Genomic DNA, 21,033 nt, shown 5'->3' with positions numbered 1-21,033 from the left:
AATTAGCTAATCAGACAATTATCTCCAACTGATTTTTATTTTTGCTCAATGTGTAAACCTAACATCACTAATTCATATAGTTCAGGACACGACACACAAATCATCTGATATCCACTTAAATGATTGTGAAATATTTTTCATCATGCTTGTAATGCGACTTTAACCAGACTCACAGGCCTGATGACACTTTGTAAAACAGCATTTTTATTTCAAACTTTCAGAAATCCCATTATTATTTCCATTCACAAGAAAACTGACAAGACAGATAAAGATGACAAAAGTTAAACAATCCGGGGGGATAATACTACTGATTGTGCCTGCAGGTGAATGTTTGGAAATTGAGGTGAAAGTGTCTCTTCACATTTGACAGAAAAGGCACAAAAATGTCACAGAAACAAAACAGACTTATTGGGGAAGGGATGACATGGATAGAAGGGCAAGACAACAGAGAAAATAATCCGGAAGTGGTCCTCGGAAGTTCTCAACCGCTCAGCACCATCCGGACGAGCTCTGTGTGGAGAGTGATGGAGAAAAATCAGCATTTCAGAGTACAGACATAAAGTCGGGTATAAGCCATTTCCTAAACAGCCATATCAGCAAATAGGATCAAAAGCCTGAATTTATTTAGAATAATTAGATTTATGAAAAAAGGCAAACAGCTAGGGAAGGAAAAAAAAGTGTGGTAGAAATGTTTGAGTTCTGCAGACAAATTTAAATAAACAATTCGTGTCTGCTTGCCGCATTTTAGCTCATGTTTACACTTGGTTCACCCTGAAATCCTTTTCCCCCCTCTCAAAATCGTTAGCGTTAAACATGGGAGCAGCCTTAAGGTGTGCAAGGATGCTACATGCAGGCCACATTTAGGTGGGGCTGAGGAGCACCGCAGGAGAGAAAGGTTAAAGGTCAGAGAACACCATCAGTGCTCAATATCTACAGACTAACATCACAATTCATTAAAACAAAAATTAAAAACAAAAAAAAAAAGTTAATTCACTACCCTCTGTTCAACCAGATATTATATGATGGACAAAAGCGATGAGACAGGAGTCAGTGAGCATGAGGCAGTCGCACAGCTACGGTGGCTCAGAGGTCAAACACTGCAACTTAAGAAAACACCAGCAAACAGAAAAACACTGCAAAAGTGCACAAAACAAGACAGAACTGTGTCTGGGGAGACATTAACAATATGCAGAATATGCAATGTCTTTTATGATTCATATAACACCATTAGCCGTTTACTTCTAGCTTCTCACTTGTGCATCCCCTCTTCCCAATTCTGCCTGCTGGCATTTCAGTGTTGCAGTGTGTTTGACTCAGGGCCTCCGTAGACAGAAAAACACTGTGTACAGCGGCCCTACATTCATCCAATGCAGCCTGAAATCTATTTTAGGCAATACCCAACAAAGCTGCAACTGAGAACTCAAATGTCCAACTCTGATGAAATGAATATCACACAGTTTTTAGCCCGACACAAGGCTGCGCAAAGTCCCACTAAGATTATGTGACAATAAAGCAGGTAAATATGTGTAGCTGGCACCACAGCACATCTAAACCAAACACTCTGTAAAACGATCTCCTGTGCTACGTGTGAGAAATTTACAAAAGCTACTGAAACTTGAACTTGACTTTGAGATTTGATTTCATCTAAGATTTTTAATTGATGAACCTATGGTATAATTTCAAAATTCTATGTCGCCTTATTATTACGTTACCGAATTCACAAACTTGGGTGTCCACGCAAGGGGGGAAACTTTTATGTCCTTAAAAGCTGCCCCCCCATAATTGTGTTTTTGTGGACATTTTGTTGACTCCATTTATGCATAGGGGATTTTCACATACTTCACTGAAGAGGGATGTGTCACCCTAGTTCTGCCACTGGTCCATGCCGCCTGCCTGCCCAGCGGGGTAATGACAATACCCCATCAGCCTTTTACAGCTCAGGGGTAAAAATCAATGGCAGTAGTGTTATTTTTCCTCATATAAACTGGTTCTTATTTGTTATTTGTCACTGATTAAGTCACTTGGATGAGTGACGAAACGTTTCTCCCACTGAAAACGCTACGGCCAGATGAACAGAATAAACTTTTGGAGATTCTTATTTGTTGTTAAGAAGGTTTTTATGCACAATGATCTACCTTCGTAGTTAATGCAGCCATTGGCGTCTTCATGTCCCGCTAAAAGAGTCTCCACCTCTTCTTCTGTCATCTTTTCACCTAGAAGATAAAGAAGAACATATTAGCACTGAAGCACAGAATTAAGAAATAGACATTTGAAAGAAGCAGAAAGCACAGCCTTTACACAGATAACTACTTGAACGCAGGCCAACTGTGATTTATAGATCGTGACTAATACTTCATGTATTCTGCAGGTCTTACCTAATGTGGTGAGGACATGACGCAGCTCAGCTCCCATCACTGTGCCATTTCCCTCCTTGTCAAAGACGCGCAGGCCTTCAACAATGTCATCAAAGGAGCACTGGTCCTTGTTCTTAGCAATGGCCTGATACATGGGCAGGAACTGCTCAAAATCCAGCATCTTGGTGTTCATCTCTGCAGGGGGACAAACAACAGTGAGCCTTCAATGGTGAAGGTGAATAAGTGAATACGTTTGAGATAATGTGAGTTTTTGGGTTGAATTTAGTAGAATTTTGTGATGTTTTTCTGTGAGGCTTTTGTTTCTTGCCCATTCATGGTGATGATTCAGAGTTCAGTCACATGGATGTGGGAGATGATATTTAAGGCTGACACAAATAACCTGTTCATCTGCATTCAGAGCTATGTTTTTTCTGCTGCCACTTTCTTTGGACCTGCTGTGGTGACCCTTTGGGCAAGGGAACAGCCAACAGTAGCATCAGATAAATAATGTTTTGTGCACATTGTTATTATGATCAAAACTCAGTTTGCACACAGCAGTAAATTTAGTCAGACATGTGTTTTAGTTCAGGTGTGACTCTTACAAGTTACACTGACAAAGTAAGCCACTAAGCAGTGACTTATCACCTGTACTACTTTGCGGCGGTTATAACGAGACCTTGTAATTGTACACCTGACCACACTCTTAACCAAAACAAACTAATGCTGCGGTGATAGTCATCTGCTTTTGTTGTGAGTAGTGAATCAGACACTAGCCTTCCAGCTTGGGGTTTCCCAGGACTTTGAGTACTTCAGCATTGACTGGGTTCTGTCCCAGAGCTCTGATAACATCGCCACACTGGCTGTAGGTGATCTTCCCCTCGCCCGTCCGGTCAAACAAAAGGAAGGCCTCTTTAAACTCTAGTGAGAAGGAAAGCAAATGCAGAACTCCAGTTCAGCGGCAGAGCATGTTAGGTTCCCAAAAATTACAGACAGGCCTTCATGACACAGGTAATGACGTGTGCACTAAAGCTTTATTGATACCCTGTATGTAGGAAGGAAAACGTGATTTTTCATACGTTGTTTTGACAGTAAACGCTAGCAGCTTCTGTGCATTTCATTTCAAAAAAGCAAGAGGTTAGCAAGTGGGCCAATAAAATTCTCACGGCTGTAAATACTTGTTCGCAATCAATGGTGCTCTTACAGTAAAAATAATACACAGCATTTCATTACTATAAAATACACAATGTAGTTTTTTCCACTGGAATCAAAAACTGACACGCTTCACATAAACCAAGTCCTCTCCTCACTGTCAGTGGTCAGTGTGCAGCACAAAATTACAAAAGCATGAAAGGCATTTCTGTTCTGTTAAAAACAACAACAACAACAAAAAAAAAAAACACTACAAAGCAAACGTACCATAGCAAACAATGTAAACTGTGTTTCAGTGCCGTTTGACACACCTACACCACAAAAATGTGAGTCGTTATTGTGTCTGCTAGCATATCACACATTTAAAAAGCTCAAGCATGCAAACAAATCAACATGTTTCACCCAAGTCCTGTTTTGCAGGTTAGCACTAGTGATGAACTCAGAGTTAAACGCTTGTCCAGTTTGAGTCGTGAGGCGCCTTCAGGTTTCCCACAGTGAATGCCATTCAGTGAGGTGAGTTAAATTTAGCTCACTTTCACATTGCAGTTCTCATTTACCTGCAGCGATCCTACTCAAGTACAGGGCCAGAAGTCAGAGCTTTCTTCTTTTTTTTCTAAATATGTACTGGTTACATTAACCCGATGAATGTTATGGATAATAAACCCCTTTAACACCTTTTCATAATGAGACTCACCCATGATCTGGTCCTCCGTTAGGTCGGACTGGTTGAGGCACAGTTCAGAGAGAGAGAGGAGAAACAGTTAGATGAGACAAAACGACGGAGACTTCAGTGAGATTTACAGATGACTTAATCCCGCAATGCCATCAATTACAGGCAAGAAACGGCTCGGAGCTAAAGGCTCGAGTGAGTGAAGCAGGCTAGCAGATTCGCATTTAGCGTTACCTGGGCTGGATTATGAGATGGTAAAATCATTTTCCATAAATACAGCAAAATGCCGATATTTCCATAAAATTTTCTGCGGGAATCTTTGACTTACCATGTTTGTTTGTTTTTAGAGGGTTTAGATGACAGATGGCTCAAGCTGCTGGACCTCCTCTGAGCTCCGAGGACTCAAACGGCTCCTGCGTGGTACATCCCCGGTGATGTCACCGTTGCTTTGGCAGCAACAGCCAATCACATGCCTCCATTTAACAGCTGCATTTCTCGCATAGTTGCAGGGTTGCAGCTCGTTTGTGGTGCAGCACGGTGCTGCAGAGCCATAACCTGCACGCGTGCTACACACCCCCTTCCGGTTTTCTGAAAAAATAAGATGCGACACATTAACACACAAATGTAAAGCACAGCTACTGCATGAACGCTGTAATATCGAATATTTTTAACGGGGAATTCCCATCGTTGAGTCCTGCTATCGCCACACATTAATGGTATAAACCTGTGACAGATGACGCTGTCCTTTAGACTTAACCTAACACCGCCTACTTTTTAATCCCGGGCTCAGTGAAGAGCCAATAATCAGGCAGCTTGACAGCTTTGTGCCTACATTGCATCTGCTTACCCTGACAATAGGTTATCAAATGGGTGAAATTCCTCAGTTCTATTTTTATTGAAGCAACAGCACTTAACGAATGTATAGCTTTTTCTATTAACAGGAACCTCTGTAAACGTTTCTGTAAATTAATAAAAACTTTATATTTTGAACTGCCAGAGCTTTTCCCCCCAGTTTTGCAAATTCATCATGTAGTTTTACTGGTGCAACCCACTTAAGATCATTGTGGGCTGCATGTGGACCACAATAAAATGACTTTGACATGATTTATAGGGTGATCTAGGCTTGTTTTTGATGAGGCATTTGATATACTGTGTGCACAGAGCACTTCTTCACTGAAGCATATCATAAATTTTTTTATTTTATTTTCTTCAGTCTGTTTGGCCCCATCATCTGATACTCTCTCTTCTCTCAATCCCCAACCAGTCGCAGTTGGCTGCCCTCCCTCAGCCTGGTTCTGCTTGAGGTGTTTATTCCTGTCAAAAGTGAGTTCTTCCTTCCCACCATCTTCACGTGCTTGCTCGTAAGGGGGTTGTTTGTTAGGGTTTTCTCCACAATACTGTACTGGCTTTAACTTGCAGTATAAAGCACCTTGAGATGAATGTTGTTTTGATTTGGTACTATATAAATTAACCTAATTTAGTGATAAGGTTTAAAGTGGTTTTGCTAAAAATGTTGTTCTTTGCAATGAGGATGCATAACAGGTTGGGCAATTTGTCAGGAACGGGATCACAGATACAAGCGGTGAAAATGAGCTTTCTCTGAAGGGTGGCTGGCCTCTCCCTTAGAGCAAGTTCAGCCATCCGGGAGGGGCTCAGAGTAGAGCTACTGCTCCTGCACATTGAAAGGAGCCATTTGAGGTGGTTCGAGCATCTCACAAGGATGGCTGCTGGGTAAGGTGTTCCAGGCATGTCCCATCAGGAGGAGGCCCTGGGGCAGACCCAGGACATGCTGGAGATAATCTCTCTTGGCTGGTCTAGGAATGCCATGGTGTTCCCCAGGACAAGCTGGAGGAGGTGGCTGGGGAGAGAGAGAGGTCTGGGCTTCTCTGCTTAGGCTGCTGCCCCCGCGACCTGGCCCCAGGTAAGCGGAAGATGGATGGATGGTAAGTTCAGTTAGGTTACAAAGCAAGAGGTTCGTCATATATAAAGAAAGAAAATAATTACCACTAAACCTTTTCATTTAAAAAAAAAAAAAAGTATATTTATGTGTTAAAATGCAGAATAGTGTATAAAATGAAATACTAAGACAGGTTTTTCAGGAAAAAGATTTTAATGTTGGATTGGTCATTTCATCAGGTACCAGTGTTTGCGGGCGCACACTCTTTCAAATTCATGATGCTGTGTGACTGTGATGCCTCAGTCTTACAGAGTACACAAAAACCTGAATTATATTCACACATGAAATGAAGACATGTCAAATTCAGCTGGATGTACAATTTCCCTCTCTTCATTCTGCGTCTTCAGTCGTCTCGCCGCATTGAAATCGGACAAAGTCTAGCACTCGAGCCTGCTGACCTCTGAGGAACTGTGCCACAGTCCTGCTGGGGTCTGCCAGGAAGGTCTGAGGCAGCAGGCGTGTCTCACTTTCGCCACAGGGCAGGTCATCCATGTTACCCAGAGACAAAGGCGACTCTCCCACTATATGCTGTCCCAGTTTACGACCTAGCATTTCCTGCTCGCCTTCCTTTCCACCCTGAAATACGACCAGGGCTCCATAACGGCCCATGGCTACCTCTGTCTGGGTGCTGATGCCGCCGTGTACATATGAACCAATTTTCCACTCAGCAGGGATGCCCACCGTCACTGCCCGCTTCAAAGACATGTTCTCACCAAGGCGACCTGAGGAGCAAGAGGCACCGATATAAAACCAAAGCCTGCTGCAACAGACTGTTCATTTTCATGCTATTAAGCAACAATTCAAAAACTTGACAATTTCAAATTTTGTTCCGATTATATTTCTATTTATTTACATTTTGTTTCAAACCAAACAGCATGCACTCCTTCCTGACAATCTGACAGCATCTAAACATGTCAGCTTTACACTTGAATGAACAACCTAGCCTAGCAACTTTTCTGTAAAACTTTAACTGCCTAATAACATCCAGCCTACTGCATCAGTTTAACAGCCAAAGTCTGAATGTATTGTTACAATATTTCATACACTGCTCAAAAAAAGTTACACTTTTTAATCAGAGTATATTATTGATCTGGTCAGTCAAGTAGCAGAGGGGGTTGTTAATCGGTTTCAGCTGATTGGTGTTCATTAAATTAACATGGTCATATGAGGCAATATCTGGACCCTAAGAGGTTACACAGGTAGTTTAGCTCCTCTATGATGGTACACTCGTATGTGTCATTGCCAGAAGGACCGCCACGTGGCAGCACAGCCTCAAGAGCATGGAGGAGATTCCAGGAGACAAGCAGTTACTCTAGGAGAGTTGGCTAGGGCCGCAGAAGGTTCTTTAACCCATCAGCAGGACCGGTCTCCACTCCTTTGTGCAAGAAGGAACTTGAGCACTGCCAGAGCTACAAAACGACCTCCAGCGGGCCACTGGTGTAAATGTTAATGTGTCTGAGCAATCAGAGACAGACTTCATGAGGGTGGCCTGAGAACCCAACGTTCCCTAGCTGGCTCTATGCTCACTGCCCAGTACTGTGGAGCTCAACTGTCATTAGCCAAACAATACCAGAATTGGCAGGTCCACCACTGGCACCTTGTACTTTTCAAAGATTAGAAACGGTTCCCCCTGAGCACAGACTTGTGTGATGGATGCAAAAGGGTCTGTTGAAGCCATGGAGAACGTTATGCTGGCTGCAACATTGTTCAGCATGATTGGTTTGGTGGTGGGTCAGTGATGGCTAAGGAATGCCACCCTGACTCCCATTAGCTATCCTTGAAATCCTTGGACCCATTGTCAGACCCCACACTGGAGTAGTGGATCCTGGGTTCATCCTAGCGTATGTAAATGGCTGGTGCCATGTTGCGACAGTTAGCAGACAGTTCCTGAAGGATGAAAGATTTGATACAGTTGACCGTCCCCCACACTCGCCTGATCTAAATTCGATAGAACACATCTGGGACATTATGTTTCGGTCCATCCAACCTCACCAGTCTGCACCTCAGACTGTCCAGGTGCTCAGTGATGCTGTGGTCCAGATCTGGGAGGAGATCCCCCAGGACTCCTAATTAGGAGCATGTCCCCACGTTATCAGGCATGCAATACAAGCACATGGGAGCCATTCAAACTAGTGAGTACCATTTTGAGTTGCTGCAATAAAATCTTTGTAAGACAGACTAGCCTGCCACATAATGTTTTCACTTTGATTTCAAGGGTATCTTTAAATTCAGCCCTCTGCAGGCTGCTAATTTTCCTTTCCATCAAAGAATTTGGCATCCTTATAGATACATAGATATCCAACATGATCTCTCTCCCCCCCCCCATTGAGATCTGATGTGTTTAACATATTTTTCTGAGCAGTTTACTTTAAGTGTGCACCACATTTCTCTCCATCTTATATTTCTATTAAGCTGTGAGCATAAAAGTGAAATGCCTGAATAACAGAAAACCATAATTTTAACAGACTGCAGTGTTATATGTCCCATGTGTGAAAAGTGCTTTACAATGAGCAGTGTCCCTTAGGCAAAGTACTGACCTATAGTGAGAGCCACCTGATCAGCTAGTGAAGTTCCTTCACCCACGCTGAGTTTGCTTAAGTCATCGCTTGACAGGACACTCTGGAAAGAAAAGCCAGTTTGTTAGTGTAAGGACTGCTACACAAGGCTAATGTGTAGTTTTGCGTTTCTTCAGGAGTGTCTAAGTGACTAGAGCAGTGATTCCCAAAGTGTTGGCGGGAGCCCCCTGGTGGGCTATGAAGGTTCTGCAGGTGGGCCACACAAATTCAGACACAAATTCAGTTTGAAATTACTCACAAGTATGTACAGTTACCTATTTATATAAAATGTATTTATACAAAAAGGGAATTTAAACTGGTAATGGGATGTGGTTACTTTACAATACTACTCATTACTCTGACTTAAATTTACTGCTCTTGTATTGAAGTTGGTGTCCCAGTGGCAGGTGGGTCATCCATTAGCCTAATACTTTGCATATAACTGGGTAGCATAAAAAATGTATAGCCAAAGGCCTGTGAGGTTGATTTTCTTTTTCTTTTTTTTGTTAAATACAATTGTTCTTAAAGAAAATACAACATTTTAGCTCATATTTTGATTAGATTGAAGATTTAAGGTTGGACCACAGAAAAAGTATGCAACACTGAAGTAGTAAAAAACAAAAAGAACAACAAAAAACCAAAACACTGAAGTAGTAATGCACTTTTAACCTACCAAACCCAATGAACGACTGATAACACTGTTAAAGCATGCACTGCCATAATTTCTGTAATCTGTGCGTTTCATTTCACCTTTGGTGGGACATATGGTTATGCAGCTTCAGGTTGACCTGGTCAAGAGGAAACAGAACTATCTAATAAAGGAGATGGGTAACATCATCATCGTTTCCCAGGTTCCCAGAAGCATTCTTGAAGGAAGCTGCAATATATTCTCATCTGGCACGCGTCATAAGTGTTACTCTGTCAGCACTGACACATTAAAAACTCTGGTGTATCAAAAAGTTGCTGCACAAATCAGTTTTAAGAGTTCAAGTACTGGTGTGGCATAACAGGATGTTCAAAACACCAGATTCAATTTAAATGAACAACTAGCAGTGTTTGGTCATGGCTGTACACAGCTCATGTTTGCCTGAAGCTGCAGGACCAATTGCGATGCTCGTCCCTGTAGGTGCCCCATTGGTTGGTGTGCATGTTGATGTACCTTGTTGCTGATGTACTGCTGTGCATTCTTTCTGGTTCATACCTACTCTATTATGTTTTGTCTGAAGGCCACATGCTAAATCATGTTTTAGTTTAGACTTCCATGCACCTTAGAGGTAGGTGAAGTTGTGACACAATAATGATCTGTTTCCATTAACATTTATGAAATTAAAATAAAATAAACATTTATTTCTACTCCCAGGCCTCAGCATGCATCCTTACCTTTACATATCCCGACTGACTTTGAGTTTTATTTCTGAAGTGGGCCAAGGTGGCAAATGTCACATCCTTAACCAGCTGCTGGAACTTCTCATTGCGTGCCACAAAGTCTGTCTCACAGTTCACCTGCATCACAAACAAACAAACAAACAAAACAGAGAGACAAAAGACCAAGTTGTTGAGAAAAAGAAAAAAGGAGAAGAACTAGGAGGAGATGGCTAATGAATCCCCGCACCAGTGGGCTTACCTCAACCATTACCGCAGCTTTGTCCCCCACAAACACGCCGATCAGGCCCTCTTTGGCTTTGCGACCTTCGAGCTTGTTTGCTTTGCTCCAGCCCTCCTTCTGGGCCTGCTCATGCAGCCATGTCTCTGCCTGAACATTTGCCAAATTACATTGAAAACAGTCCCACAGCTCATTAGTGTCAAAGACATAACGCCGAACAGCACCTGACAGATTACGAGAGGCCCTCACCTGTGCTACGTCATTATCAAACTTCTCCAGGGCTTTCTTACAGTTAATAAAAGTGTAGCCGGTGCTTTTCCGCAGTTTCATGAGGAGGGCTTTCTCTGCTGCCAGCAGCTGACATCCCGTGTGTAAAGACTGCACATGCTGGCCAACACTGACCTTAGAGACACAGAGGAGCACACACCACAACTTCAACAAAGCAGCCACATTTATGTATTTGAGGACCCATTCTATGCCATTGGTCACAGTAAATACAAATTTATAGTAAATTTTGCTTCTGCTGTGATATCAAGTGGCTATGAAATGCACGAAATGCGAATGAATTAGCAAAGTTAAGTCACTGAAGATGTCCCGCTAACTCAGCGAGACAAACAACACGAGTTTAAAGTTAAACGTCAATCATGCCCTTACCTTTGCGACATCTCTTGTTAATGTTCTGAACAAAAAGGTTAAGGACATCTTCGCATCCAGCAGAAGTGCGCAATCTTATGAAAGCTCAGAATGTCATTGACGTCCACGCTGTGGAAGGAAGCCGTCCAGGGACAAAAGTGTTTAAGTGATTTGCTTGCACTTCTGCGCCACCTAGAGTACTGGAGGGCAGCCAGCCCAAGGTTTTGCGGAGCCTTGGGCAGATTTTGGGGCCACCGTCCCCAGCTAGTCCTACTATTAACTACATATTGTCCATGCTTAATTGTTTATGCATTATACATATTAGCATGTATATGTATTATATATTAGTATGGTGAAAAGAGTTAAAATAAACCAGCGGGTTCAATATTTTTATTGTTTCTGAAATGTGCAAACAGAGCAAAAGAGTCCCATAGAATGTAACACAGGCCTAAATGTTCTTTTTCACATAGTAATGTAAATGTAAAGACAGACAACTTTTACTAAATGAATTAGAAACTAACTGATTAGAGAGCTAATAGTCGGTTATCAACCATGATATCTGTGGTTTCCAGTCAGCATCACCTAAACTTTCCACACCTATACTGAAATCAAGACTCAGTTGATGCTTCTGTTTAACCAACAACATTATTAGTTAATGTTAAAGATTAATAACTCATATATTGCTTTGTTGTATGTTGCATGTATGCTGCTGTGACACCTCAGTTTGTTTTATTTTGAGAGGGATGAATTCTTTTTTGAGCTTGATGTGATCTAACACTTACAGTTTGCATGAACGTGACCCCCCAGCTCTGACTGTGAAAATGATAAAACTTTAAAGATTAAGGTTTAAGTCTGTTAACATCTTTATCAAACTATTTCACTTCATTTTGTATACACACAATAAGAGAGCTAGTTCTCTTAATAGTTTTCAGTCATGTGACTGACTCGCTACACTGGCAGGTACAACATCATAGGAAAAACAAAGATATGAAGAGAAATTATAAATTTTGGGGACTTGTGATCTCTTTTCTGACCTGGCAGCTTTATTTAAAACTCCTGAAAGCGGCGATGTGTCTCCCAGAGTTTCAATTTGGTGACATCTAGTGGTATTTTGTAGAGAATCGCTCACCTTACACTGCTGCCAGGATAAAAGTTTTCAAAGTGCGAACAGCTACGTATGTTTTTGATCCTGATGGGTAAATAATGGGTAAATAATGCTGCCCTGTGGGATGTAAGAAACAAGAAATTTTTCATGGTTAAAACAAAATTAAGTGCTACAGGTTACGTTTTGTTGACTGAGACATTTAAAGTGTAGGATCAGAAACGTTCTAGTATTTTAGTTTGTCACATTAATGCCGTGTGTAGGAATGTTTAGCTTATTTTAGAGTTTAGAAATGTGTTAACATAGAATGTAGAATTATTTTAGAGACACTGACACTGCCCTCAATGTAATAAAGGCCTGACTGAATTTAGGAGTAAATTGTAGGAGACCCCTCCCCCAGTTGAACTGTGAAAGGTTTCAACATTTGTAACTGGATAACTGTGGTCTGGAAGGGAGATGGGTTTTATGACCTCTAGGGAGTCACCTACACCCACAGTGTTTTAACTGTCACGTACACACATCCACACGCACACTCACTCATGTGCACTCACACATGCGTACACAGTCACACACGAGCACTCACATAGACACAGACACAGAGTTTGCAGCACACTGTGGGGGGGTTTTATGATGGGGACGCCTCTATAAAGTTGGCTGTAACTAACAAAGGGGTGAAGATTTTGCAGAGGGACACACCGGCCTCGTCTTCCCTTCTAGAAGTGCATGCTTAAATGAAGATGAATAAAGATGAACAAAGGTTTTGTGAAATAACTACTGAGTTCCGGTGCCGTCTCTGGATGCCTCGACGAATAAAAGAACCGGGGTGAAACTGATTTTGCAACACGTGCCATATCAATTAAGTTAACCGAGTATTTTTCCAATGTCAGCTAAATCATTCCTACAGTTTAAATGAGCCGCCACTGACAGGCGTGGTTGCTGTTGAGAAGCAGGGATTGGTGGGATTTGAACCTGTAAGGTGGGGTTAGGAGAGATGTGCTTACGTGTTGGTGTCATAATCTACGCTGTTCTAGCAGCTCTAACATTGATTAATGCATTTGATAGCATTTAGGCCAAGTTAAACTGAAAGAGATTAAAAGAATGGCTGCACAGTGAAAGGACGGGCAGGCATGTCCCAGTAGCTGTCACATCACGTGAAAACTATCGATTGATCGATACTGGTCTGTCAACAGAACACAAAGCAAACATGAAGTGCTCCCTATGTCACTACCTGATGACGTGCTTGCCTGTGTCAGTCACAGCTGCTTCCTGCACTGCACAACTTGAAATTTCCCAAATGTGCTTGACTGCAGTGATAAACTACAGATAACAGACCATCGAAGCAAAATTCAAATGTCTGGCACAGCAGACGGTAAACAATTTGTCTCTAGAAGCAGATCATGATCGAGTTTGTTCGGACACAGTAAACGTATTAAACCACCTGAAAACACACAACAGCCTGCAATCTAATGAATGCATGAAGGGCAAGAGCAACAATGCAGTGACTGCTAATGTGAATCGTCTCTGAACTTAGATGTCCATAAAAGGTACTGTTACTTCAGTGCAAAGCAAAAGCCTCAAATATAATAACAACACTGTTATCTCAAATAGCATGGCACGAAATTGTATTAAATAAATAAAGTTTTTGGAAATTTGAATTTCAATCACAGCTCACACCCTGTATTTTCAAAGCTCTATAAATGCAAACACATCATTTTGGAGTTGATGCAGCAGTGTTATAAATCTAATCATTGTACGTAGTATCACTAGGAAGAATCAGTGGATGACAAAACACGACATACAGTGTGTTGAAACTTTTGAAAAGTATATTTATTTTTGCCATTGAAATGGGTAGAAAGTATACTTCTAGCAGTGCCAACATTAAATATGCCTCAGACCATTTAGGAGCTGTAGGTATCAAAATAGAGCAAAAATGCAGTGCAAAAATGGTCCAACATAAACACAGTGAGGTTTGTCCATTCTTCGTAAACTTAACTGAAAACAGCTGAACTGCACCAACTGGAGACATCATGTTCAGTAATGATGGGCAAACTTTAAAGTATTTTGAGCCTCACAAAGAAACATAAAATAAATAATAAGTATTTTCAGCCTCATAAATAGTCAATATTTAACCAAAATAATATTTCCTCCAGTCAGGCCATGTAGATAAATAAAATATGATGGTAGATTAAGTGCTTCAGTGGTCTAAGCCTACGTCACAGCGTCACGTGCGCTTTTTACGTCCAACACAGAAACTGCAGTCGTGGTGCTTTCGTTTGTACTCGGAACTCGGAAATTCTGCCTTGCGAGTAGGAAGATGTAGGTAACCCCAGACTGCAGATGAGCTGCATATGTGTTTATTGGTAATTTGTTTTTGTAGAGGGCTAGCAAAATAACCGTTTTCAAGGGCGTTGCCATATTGGAATCCCCTAACCAGAACGCCGTTTACTCGGGTGTGACATCATTCCCAGGTCCGTGTTCTGATTTCCGAGGTAAGTCGAACGCAACACAAGAAGTAACCAATAACGACCCTATCTAAATCCCAGTAATGATAAACGTGTTCCTGATTTTGGCATAACTAGTTACTGTGCTTGTTGCCACAATAATAAGTGGCTGTTTGTTGATCCTCCAGCCTGGAGGATCAACATTTTACAACATCAGGCTGACACTGATCCTCATCTGCAACGTTGAGGTGCACATAAGCAGGCTCATAATGAGAGAACTGCTGATTTAAACTGCAAATTAGCTGAGTAAACACGTGCAACAGAAAATACAGCAGATACGCATTGTCATTCAGGAGAAATGATCAGAGTGAAGAATGTGGGGTCAAGCTTTCCTTCTCACTGTGAAGGCAAAATGTAAAGGAGTCTTTTTTTCCCCCTCCTTTACCTTCCAACAGTAAGAGAGTTTTATCTGCAGCAGCACGAAGGATGCAGGATGAACAGAAGAGGGCACCGATGCAACACTGAACTGGATGCAGTGAAGGAAACAGCAGGCTCTTTATACACTGATACAGAAGTCTTTGTGGTTTATGTCATCCAGTGAGGGAGTTTAGAAGGAAAGCTCAGGAGCAGCGGTTTCCAATTTGTGAGTCCCAACAGCTCTGAGGAATAGCTAATCCTCAGGCATTAAAAAGTCCTATCTCAGAAGTGAAAAAAGATTGAACTTGAAGGGAGTCAGAAAGCCATGGCTTCATTTTAAGGAGTCATAAGGGTTTGATTTGGAAACATAAATTGGCACTAACTGCGGCTGTACACCATATATCCCAACCATGACTGCGGTGATCCCACACTAACCTGATAAGATAAGCATTTTCTGCATACCTTATAAAAAAGTAGCCTTTACTTCCTTTTAATATTATACACCATCAGCCAATTGATGTGAGTTTTTAAAATGCACATGTAGTACATGGTTTATTAGTATTCACAATGACACACAAAAGGAAAATTATCCTAATTTTTTATGAATATTTGAAGCAAGAAAAGCAAAAAAACATCAAAGCTTACAGGAGGATGGGAAAAGGCAAAACTTCACCCACTCTTTTGCTCAACCTGTGGTGAGCGGCAAACATAAAGCTGCTCCTTCCATGCTACAGAAATAGCCTGTCCTTCCAAACATGTCCTTTGCAAAAATATTTTCAATCTCTGTTTCCGGAGGTGCCCGCCCTTTGCAAAAGTGCCCAGCTTCTATCCTCACAAAGACAGAAGCACATGAATACACAAATTCACAAAAGGTCAGAGCACGCACACTCTTGCAGAGATGCCCTCACTCTGCCATTTCAATCATCCCAATGTAATAAAACTGTCCACACACACACACACACACACACACACCCCTCTTTTCCGTTGTCCTCCACCATGAAGAGCAGGTTGGTGCTATCGGTCACGGAAGGTGAAGCGGTCTTTTAGCAAGTTGGAGCCGTCGTGGTTGTAACTGATGCGGTTCTGGTAGATGTCATCCATGGTGAAGCTGCTGATCTGTCGGTAGCGTTGGCTGTTGATGGTGCGGTCGATGGTGTCGTGTCGAGGAGCCTGGATGACGCTGAAGACGATGGATTCCGCCTGGAGGAAGGTCGTGTAATAGGAGGGAAAATGCAGGGAAAGGAAGGACGACTCAATGATATCGCCTGTAATGTCTCCCTAGGATGAAGCTACATAAAGAAGCAGTGTTGGTTCTGCACAACCAACAAACCAGTAAAATAGTGAGAACTCAAATTCAGGAATCAGCTTCAAAATATCTATAGTGGCGAACCTTAACATTACTTTTGAGTTTTATTCTCTAAAATTGTACAATAGGCTGTAGAAAATTAATTTTCAAGTTTTTACTGAGAATTACAGATTTATTGGATTAACAGTGTTGGATTATCCTTTAAGCTGGCTGCTTAGTTTAGCCAACTTAGGTAATGATCTCAAAATAAACATTCAGAGGTCCAGCTCTTTTCTAAACTGGTAACTTTGGAATGTTTCCAAACATGATGCCAATTACTTCACAAAAATACCAAGCTTCAAAGATATGATCTGTTTCTATTGTGCAGCTCATAACGAGAATCAGATGCTTAAAGAAGGAAAAAGGCAAATAAGCTAATTTAAATTACTTCATACATATTATTAACACTACAATATATGCAGCAGAGGATGGAGAGCAACATTTCATTTAGTTTCGCATTAATTAAAGAAGTATGAGTGTGCTTGCTGAAGAAATCAGTTCTCGAATGCTGTATTTTGACCTCAGTTACACATTTGAAAAGTTTTTTGTTTTGTTTTACTTTAAGACCTGAAGTGCTCAAAGCATCTCTGTTGTAGTTCCCGCCACAGAAGGTGACACCTGATTCTTGTCATGATGTCACGCACATACTGTAATTAAAGCTGTGAAAGATTTGCAGAAAACGTATGTAGCCTGTGTGTTACCTCTGTGTCTGCATCAGTGGCTTTCAGCTCAAACTCAGTGATGGTCTTTCTCACACCCTCCTCATTAGTTTGAATTAGCAAGGCAGATTTATGCATGAGGTGACCGGGACGAGAACCTGCCACTTTTTTGCTGTTATAAAAGCTGTAGAGTTTGTTAGATTTCACATTTCTTTCATATCTTTCAATTTAGTGACATCATTAAGAATTTTTTTAAATTAAGCTAAGTATTTAAGTGATCAGAAAACTTTTCTTTCTTAATTCCTGTCAACAGCTTGTTTTCTGCACCATTTAAGGTTGTTCCCTGCACTTGAGATTAAAGGTCCCTCTTTGGACCCACAAGGACTGTTGACTTATTTCTTGGCCAAAATGGGAACAAAGTTATTTTAAAAACCCAATTAGTCTTTAGGAAGGACAAATAATATTTCAGAGCTTCTGTTGTAATCAGCAGATATCTGCATCAAGACCTCCTTCATGAATAAATTTTAAAATGTGTTAAGCTACCAGGTATTGTTAAAATCTTCTGCCATTCACCTCATTTGTCCCATCGGACACGGTGATGGAGAACTGGGATACTTAATGGATATACATCTGTCCAATTAAGAAGCAGAAACCACTGTGAGTCTATTTCAACCTCGTTAGTTTAATATTAAAGCGACAGCAGGTACAAAACTACAAAACTCTGAAACAGGGAATGGCTTGGCAGACCGTTGCTCTCTTCTGATCCCTCCTGACGGATTTTTGTCTACCTTTGATTTTCTTTGTGTCCATTCTACCAATTCCGGTGGTCACGGGCAAACGCCAGTTCAACAAAGTGAGTAATTTAAGAGATGAATTCTTCTGCGTCTGTTTCCGTTAAACGTGTGATGTCTTATGCTTCATATTTTGTTGTGACATGTGTTTGTAAGCCACCATGGCATTTTCTGGCCACACACTGAGTTTGTTTCCTGAATTTGGCTCTTATCAAATTTACAAGGGGATAAAACTAAACTGAGACTAAAGTTAAACTGGAATAACAATGCTTCTCTTTACTCTGTGTTGCCTCCGAAGTATAAAACCCAGTGGGAAAGGTTTGTTTGCAACAATCCAGCATTACTCAGTGTGAAACTAAAGGTGACTGTCTTAAAAACAAGAACCAGATTTTTCTTTTTGCTTCCCAGGAGTTCTGTTATCCTCGCTTATTTTGGATGCAAAGACCTGATGCAGCCGTTTTTAAGACAACACATTTATGGTTATTCCTGACATACAAAGTGTGCAACAGACACATTACATAGTTATCTATGATGTGCATTAATGAGGAAAAGGACAAAACTTCTTCTGAATTTAGACTTTCATTGATTTCCAGCTGTGATATTTCATTTCCCAACATTTTCACATAGAACAGTTTAACAGGTAGAATTAGAGGAAAAGCGACTGGAAGAAATGCAAAATGAAAATCTCATGAACAGAGAGAAGATTAAGATCCTGACGGAAGAAAATGAGAGAAAGAGCGGTGAATTACGTAGAAAAATTATCCTACCAGCTTCAAGAAAAAGAGGGTATTATTAAGGAGAAACAATGGGCTCTCCAGGATAAGAATCAAGAGCTCCTAGAAAAGATTGATGAAGCTTTGGAAAAAATTAAAGATCTGCTCCAAAAGGAGAGAAAAGAGAGCATAAAAGAGGAAAATATGGTCAAGAAGAATCAGGAGCTCCAAGAAAAGCTTGACGAAGCTCTAGAGAAACTTAAGGAAATTCACCAAGACAAGAAACAACAGCCCATAGAGCAGAGAGACCTGCAGAGCAAACTCCAAGGCATGGAGGAAAAATACAAAGCGCTGCAGGTGAAGCATGATAAAACTCTGCACAAAAATCAACAGTTGCTTCAAGACAAGAAGCAAATGGAAATGAAACAGAAAGCAACGGACTCCAAGCTTGAAGAGATGGAGGAAAAACACAGAGGGCTCCAAATAAGGTTAGATAAAACAGTGCACAGAAAGAAATTGTTTATCCAAGAGAGAGAGCAACAGGAAATGCTCAAGAAAGAAATGGACTGCAAACTTGAAGTCTTGGAAGAAAAATACAAAATGCTCCAAATAACTCTTGAGGAAACACAGCAGAAAAATAAAGAGTTGCTTCACTAGAAAGCCCAACAGAAAATACAAAAGGAAGAAATTGATTGCAAGCTGAGGAACATTGAGAAACACAACGAAGGCTTGCAAGTAATTCTTGATGAAGCTCTGAAAAGAAATAAAGAGATCCTCCAAGACAAGAAACAACAGTCCACAGAGCAGAGAGACATGCAGAGAAAACTCCAAGGCGTGGAGGAAAAATGCAAAATGCTCCAAATAACTCTTGAGGAAACACTGCTCAAAAATAAAGAGTTGCTTCACGAGAAAGACCAACAGAAAATACAACAGGAAGAAATGGATTGCAAGCTGAGGAACATTGAGAAACACAACGAAGGCTTGCAAGTAGGGCTGGGCCATATTATACCGTTCACGGTAATACCGGTATAATGTTAGGCAACGATAGGAAAATGAAATATCGCGATAGAATATGAGTAAAACGCGCATGCGCAGTGCCTTTGTTTTCATACGCACATGGCCGATTGTTGAGTGAAACAGATGAACCAGAATTGGTTTGTAAAAATGGTTTAACTTCCGTGATGTGGAACTGGTTTGGTGTTTGTCTGTCAGATACACAACAAAGCACATTTTTTTGCAGAACATGCAAGCGGCTGTCGTTATTGTCGTATTTGTCGGACTAAGATGCTCTTAAATCTGGGAGTAATCTGGGTCATAAACTCCGTATGCTTCAGGTCAAACAACACTGCAGCATCACTGAGAGTTAAAAACTGTCTAAATTCTTTCATCTTTAATAAAACGATCAGCATTGCTGCTTTACCAGGTGTAACTATGAAGTTTAACTTCCAGGCATCCATGAAAACAAAATTTATTACATTTAACGGAGTTAGAAGTTAGCAGGAAGCTAGCGGAAGTTAGCTCGCTAGTTTCGCTAGTTACCTAAGCATGATATTGCATGTTCTGACTGAGAGATTTCTGAAAAAATTAAAACGTACAGCTCTGCTATCACTTACAGCATAAATGAAGACAGGAAACTAAACAGCAGTGACATTTGTAGGGTTACTGAAGTTGGGCTAGCTGGTATATAATGATGTGCTACGTGATCGCTAGCGACACAGCTATGTTAGCATAACATAAACAGTGAAGCTGGAGGACGAACACTAACACTTTCCCACTTATAAAAGTTAACGTTAAGGTTCCTGATAGTTGGAGACAAATTCAGTCGCATGGCAGGATGCTGTAAACGGACCAAACTTCAGTCAGGAGAACAACTGAGATAATCAATCCACAATATGAGGTCAGTCATTAATATACTGCAACAACATGGGAATAGAGCAGCTGCCAGAGAATTCAACATTAATGAATCAATGGTACAGAAGTGGAGGAAGCAAGAAGAATGAGTTTAATAAAGTTTGATTTATCTGACTGCTTTGTTTCGCTTAATGTGCCTTATAATCCCGTGCACCTTATGGTCCGAAAAATACGTACTGCACACTGCCGTTTAATGTTGCAAAGCACCTCTTTTTAACTTCAGTGGATATTATACATGGTTATGCTCAGTATATGTCAGCCCATTTCTACTGGAAATGCCTTTTGGTTAAACTTTCAGCAAGAAATTTGCATTTGCACTGTTACATTTGTAGCCCAGGTATATTTTATGGGGCTAAGTTTTATTTCCAGTTGGATATATCTGAATAGTTCTCTTGTTCATTTTACTGTGTTGTAGTAGTAATAAGAAAGTGTGTTGAGGTGCTTTTACTTTGAAAGGGAGCGAGCGGAAAGAGAGAGGGGGAGAGCAGAGGCAGCCACGAGAGGAGAGAGAAAAGCGTGCTTGAGATGCGGCTAGCGTCTACAGAGACTTTTTTCCAATGGACAGTGAGGATAAATCATCCCACGCCCACGGCTGAGTAACAGAGCGTGACTGTGAGGTGGTGCAGCCCGGACTGGTTTGCACTGTTGCCTCGAAATATCCCTAGTTAGCGGCGTGCTAACTTGGCTAATCGGAGTTAGCCATAAAGGTGGACTTCGCTGGACGTCACCTGAC

General features: G+C 41.2%; 2 protein-coding genes across 2 annotated transcripts; both read right to left on the bottom strand.

Annotated features, from left to right (window-relative positions):
• Positions 1-181: 181 nt before the first annotated feature.
• On the bottom strand, positions 182-4,938 carry myl6 (myosin, light chain 6, alkali, smooth muscle and non-muscle). Its single transcript, XM_026168073.2, has 6 exons — positions 4,502-4,938; positions 4,198-4,225; positions 3,129-3,272; positions 2,376-2,549; positions 2,136-2,213; positions 182-510 (listed from the first exon to the last, which is right to left on the bottom strand). The coding sequence occupies exons 1-6, from the start codon at positions 4,502-4,504 to the stop codon at positions 482-484; spliced, it is 456 nt and encodes a 151-aa protein (XP_026023858.1). The 5' UTR covers positions 4,505-4,938; the 3' UTR covers positions 182-481.
• A 1,326-nt stretch (positions 4,939-6,264) lies between these two features.
• On the bottom strand, positions 6,265-11,099 carry tsfm (Ts translation elongation factor, mitochondrial). Its single transcript, XM_026168072.2, has 6 exons — positions 10,943-11,099; positions 10,538-10,690; positions 10,310-10,438; positions 10,066-10,188; positions 8,668-8,749; positions 6,265-6,852 (listed from the first exon to the last, which is right to left on the bottom strand). Exons 1-6 carry the CDS (start codon positions 10,988-10,990, stop codon positions 6,461-6,463), a joined length of 927 nt encoding a protein of 308 aa, XP_026023857.2. The 5' UTR covers positions 10,991-11,099; the 3' UTR covers positions 6,265-6,460.
• Positions 11,100-21,033: the final 9,934 nt, after the last annotated feature.

The sequence above is a fragment of the Astatotilapia calliptera genome, chromosome 5 (assembly GCF_964374335.1).
Source record: "Astatotilapia calliptera chromosome 5, fAstCal68.1, whole genome shotgun sequence".
NCBI classification, from domain to species: domain Eukaryota; kingdom Metazoa; phylum Chordata; class Actinopteri; order Cichliformes; family Cichlidae; genus Astatotilapia; species Astatotilapia calliptera.
The sequence above is the reverse complement of the archived record's forward strand: the minus strand, read 5'-3'. Positions and strand labels throughout refer to the sequence as shown.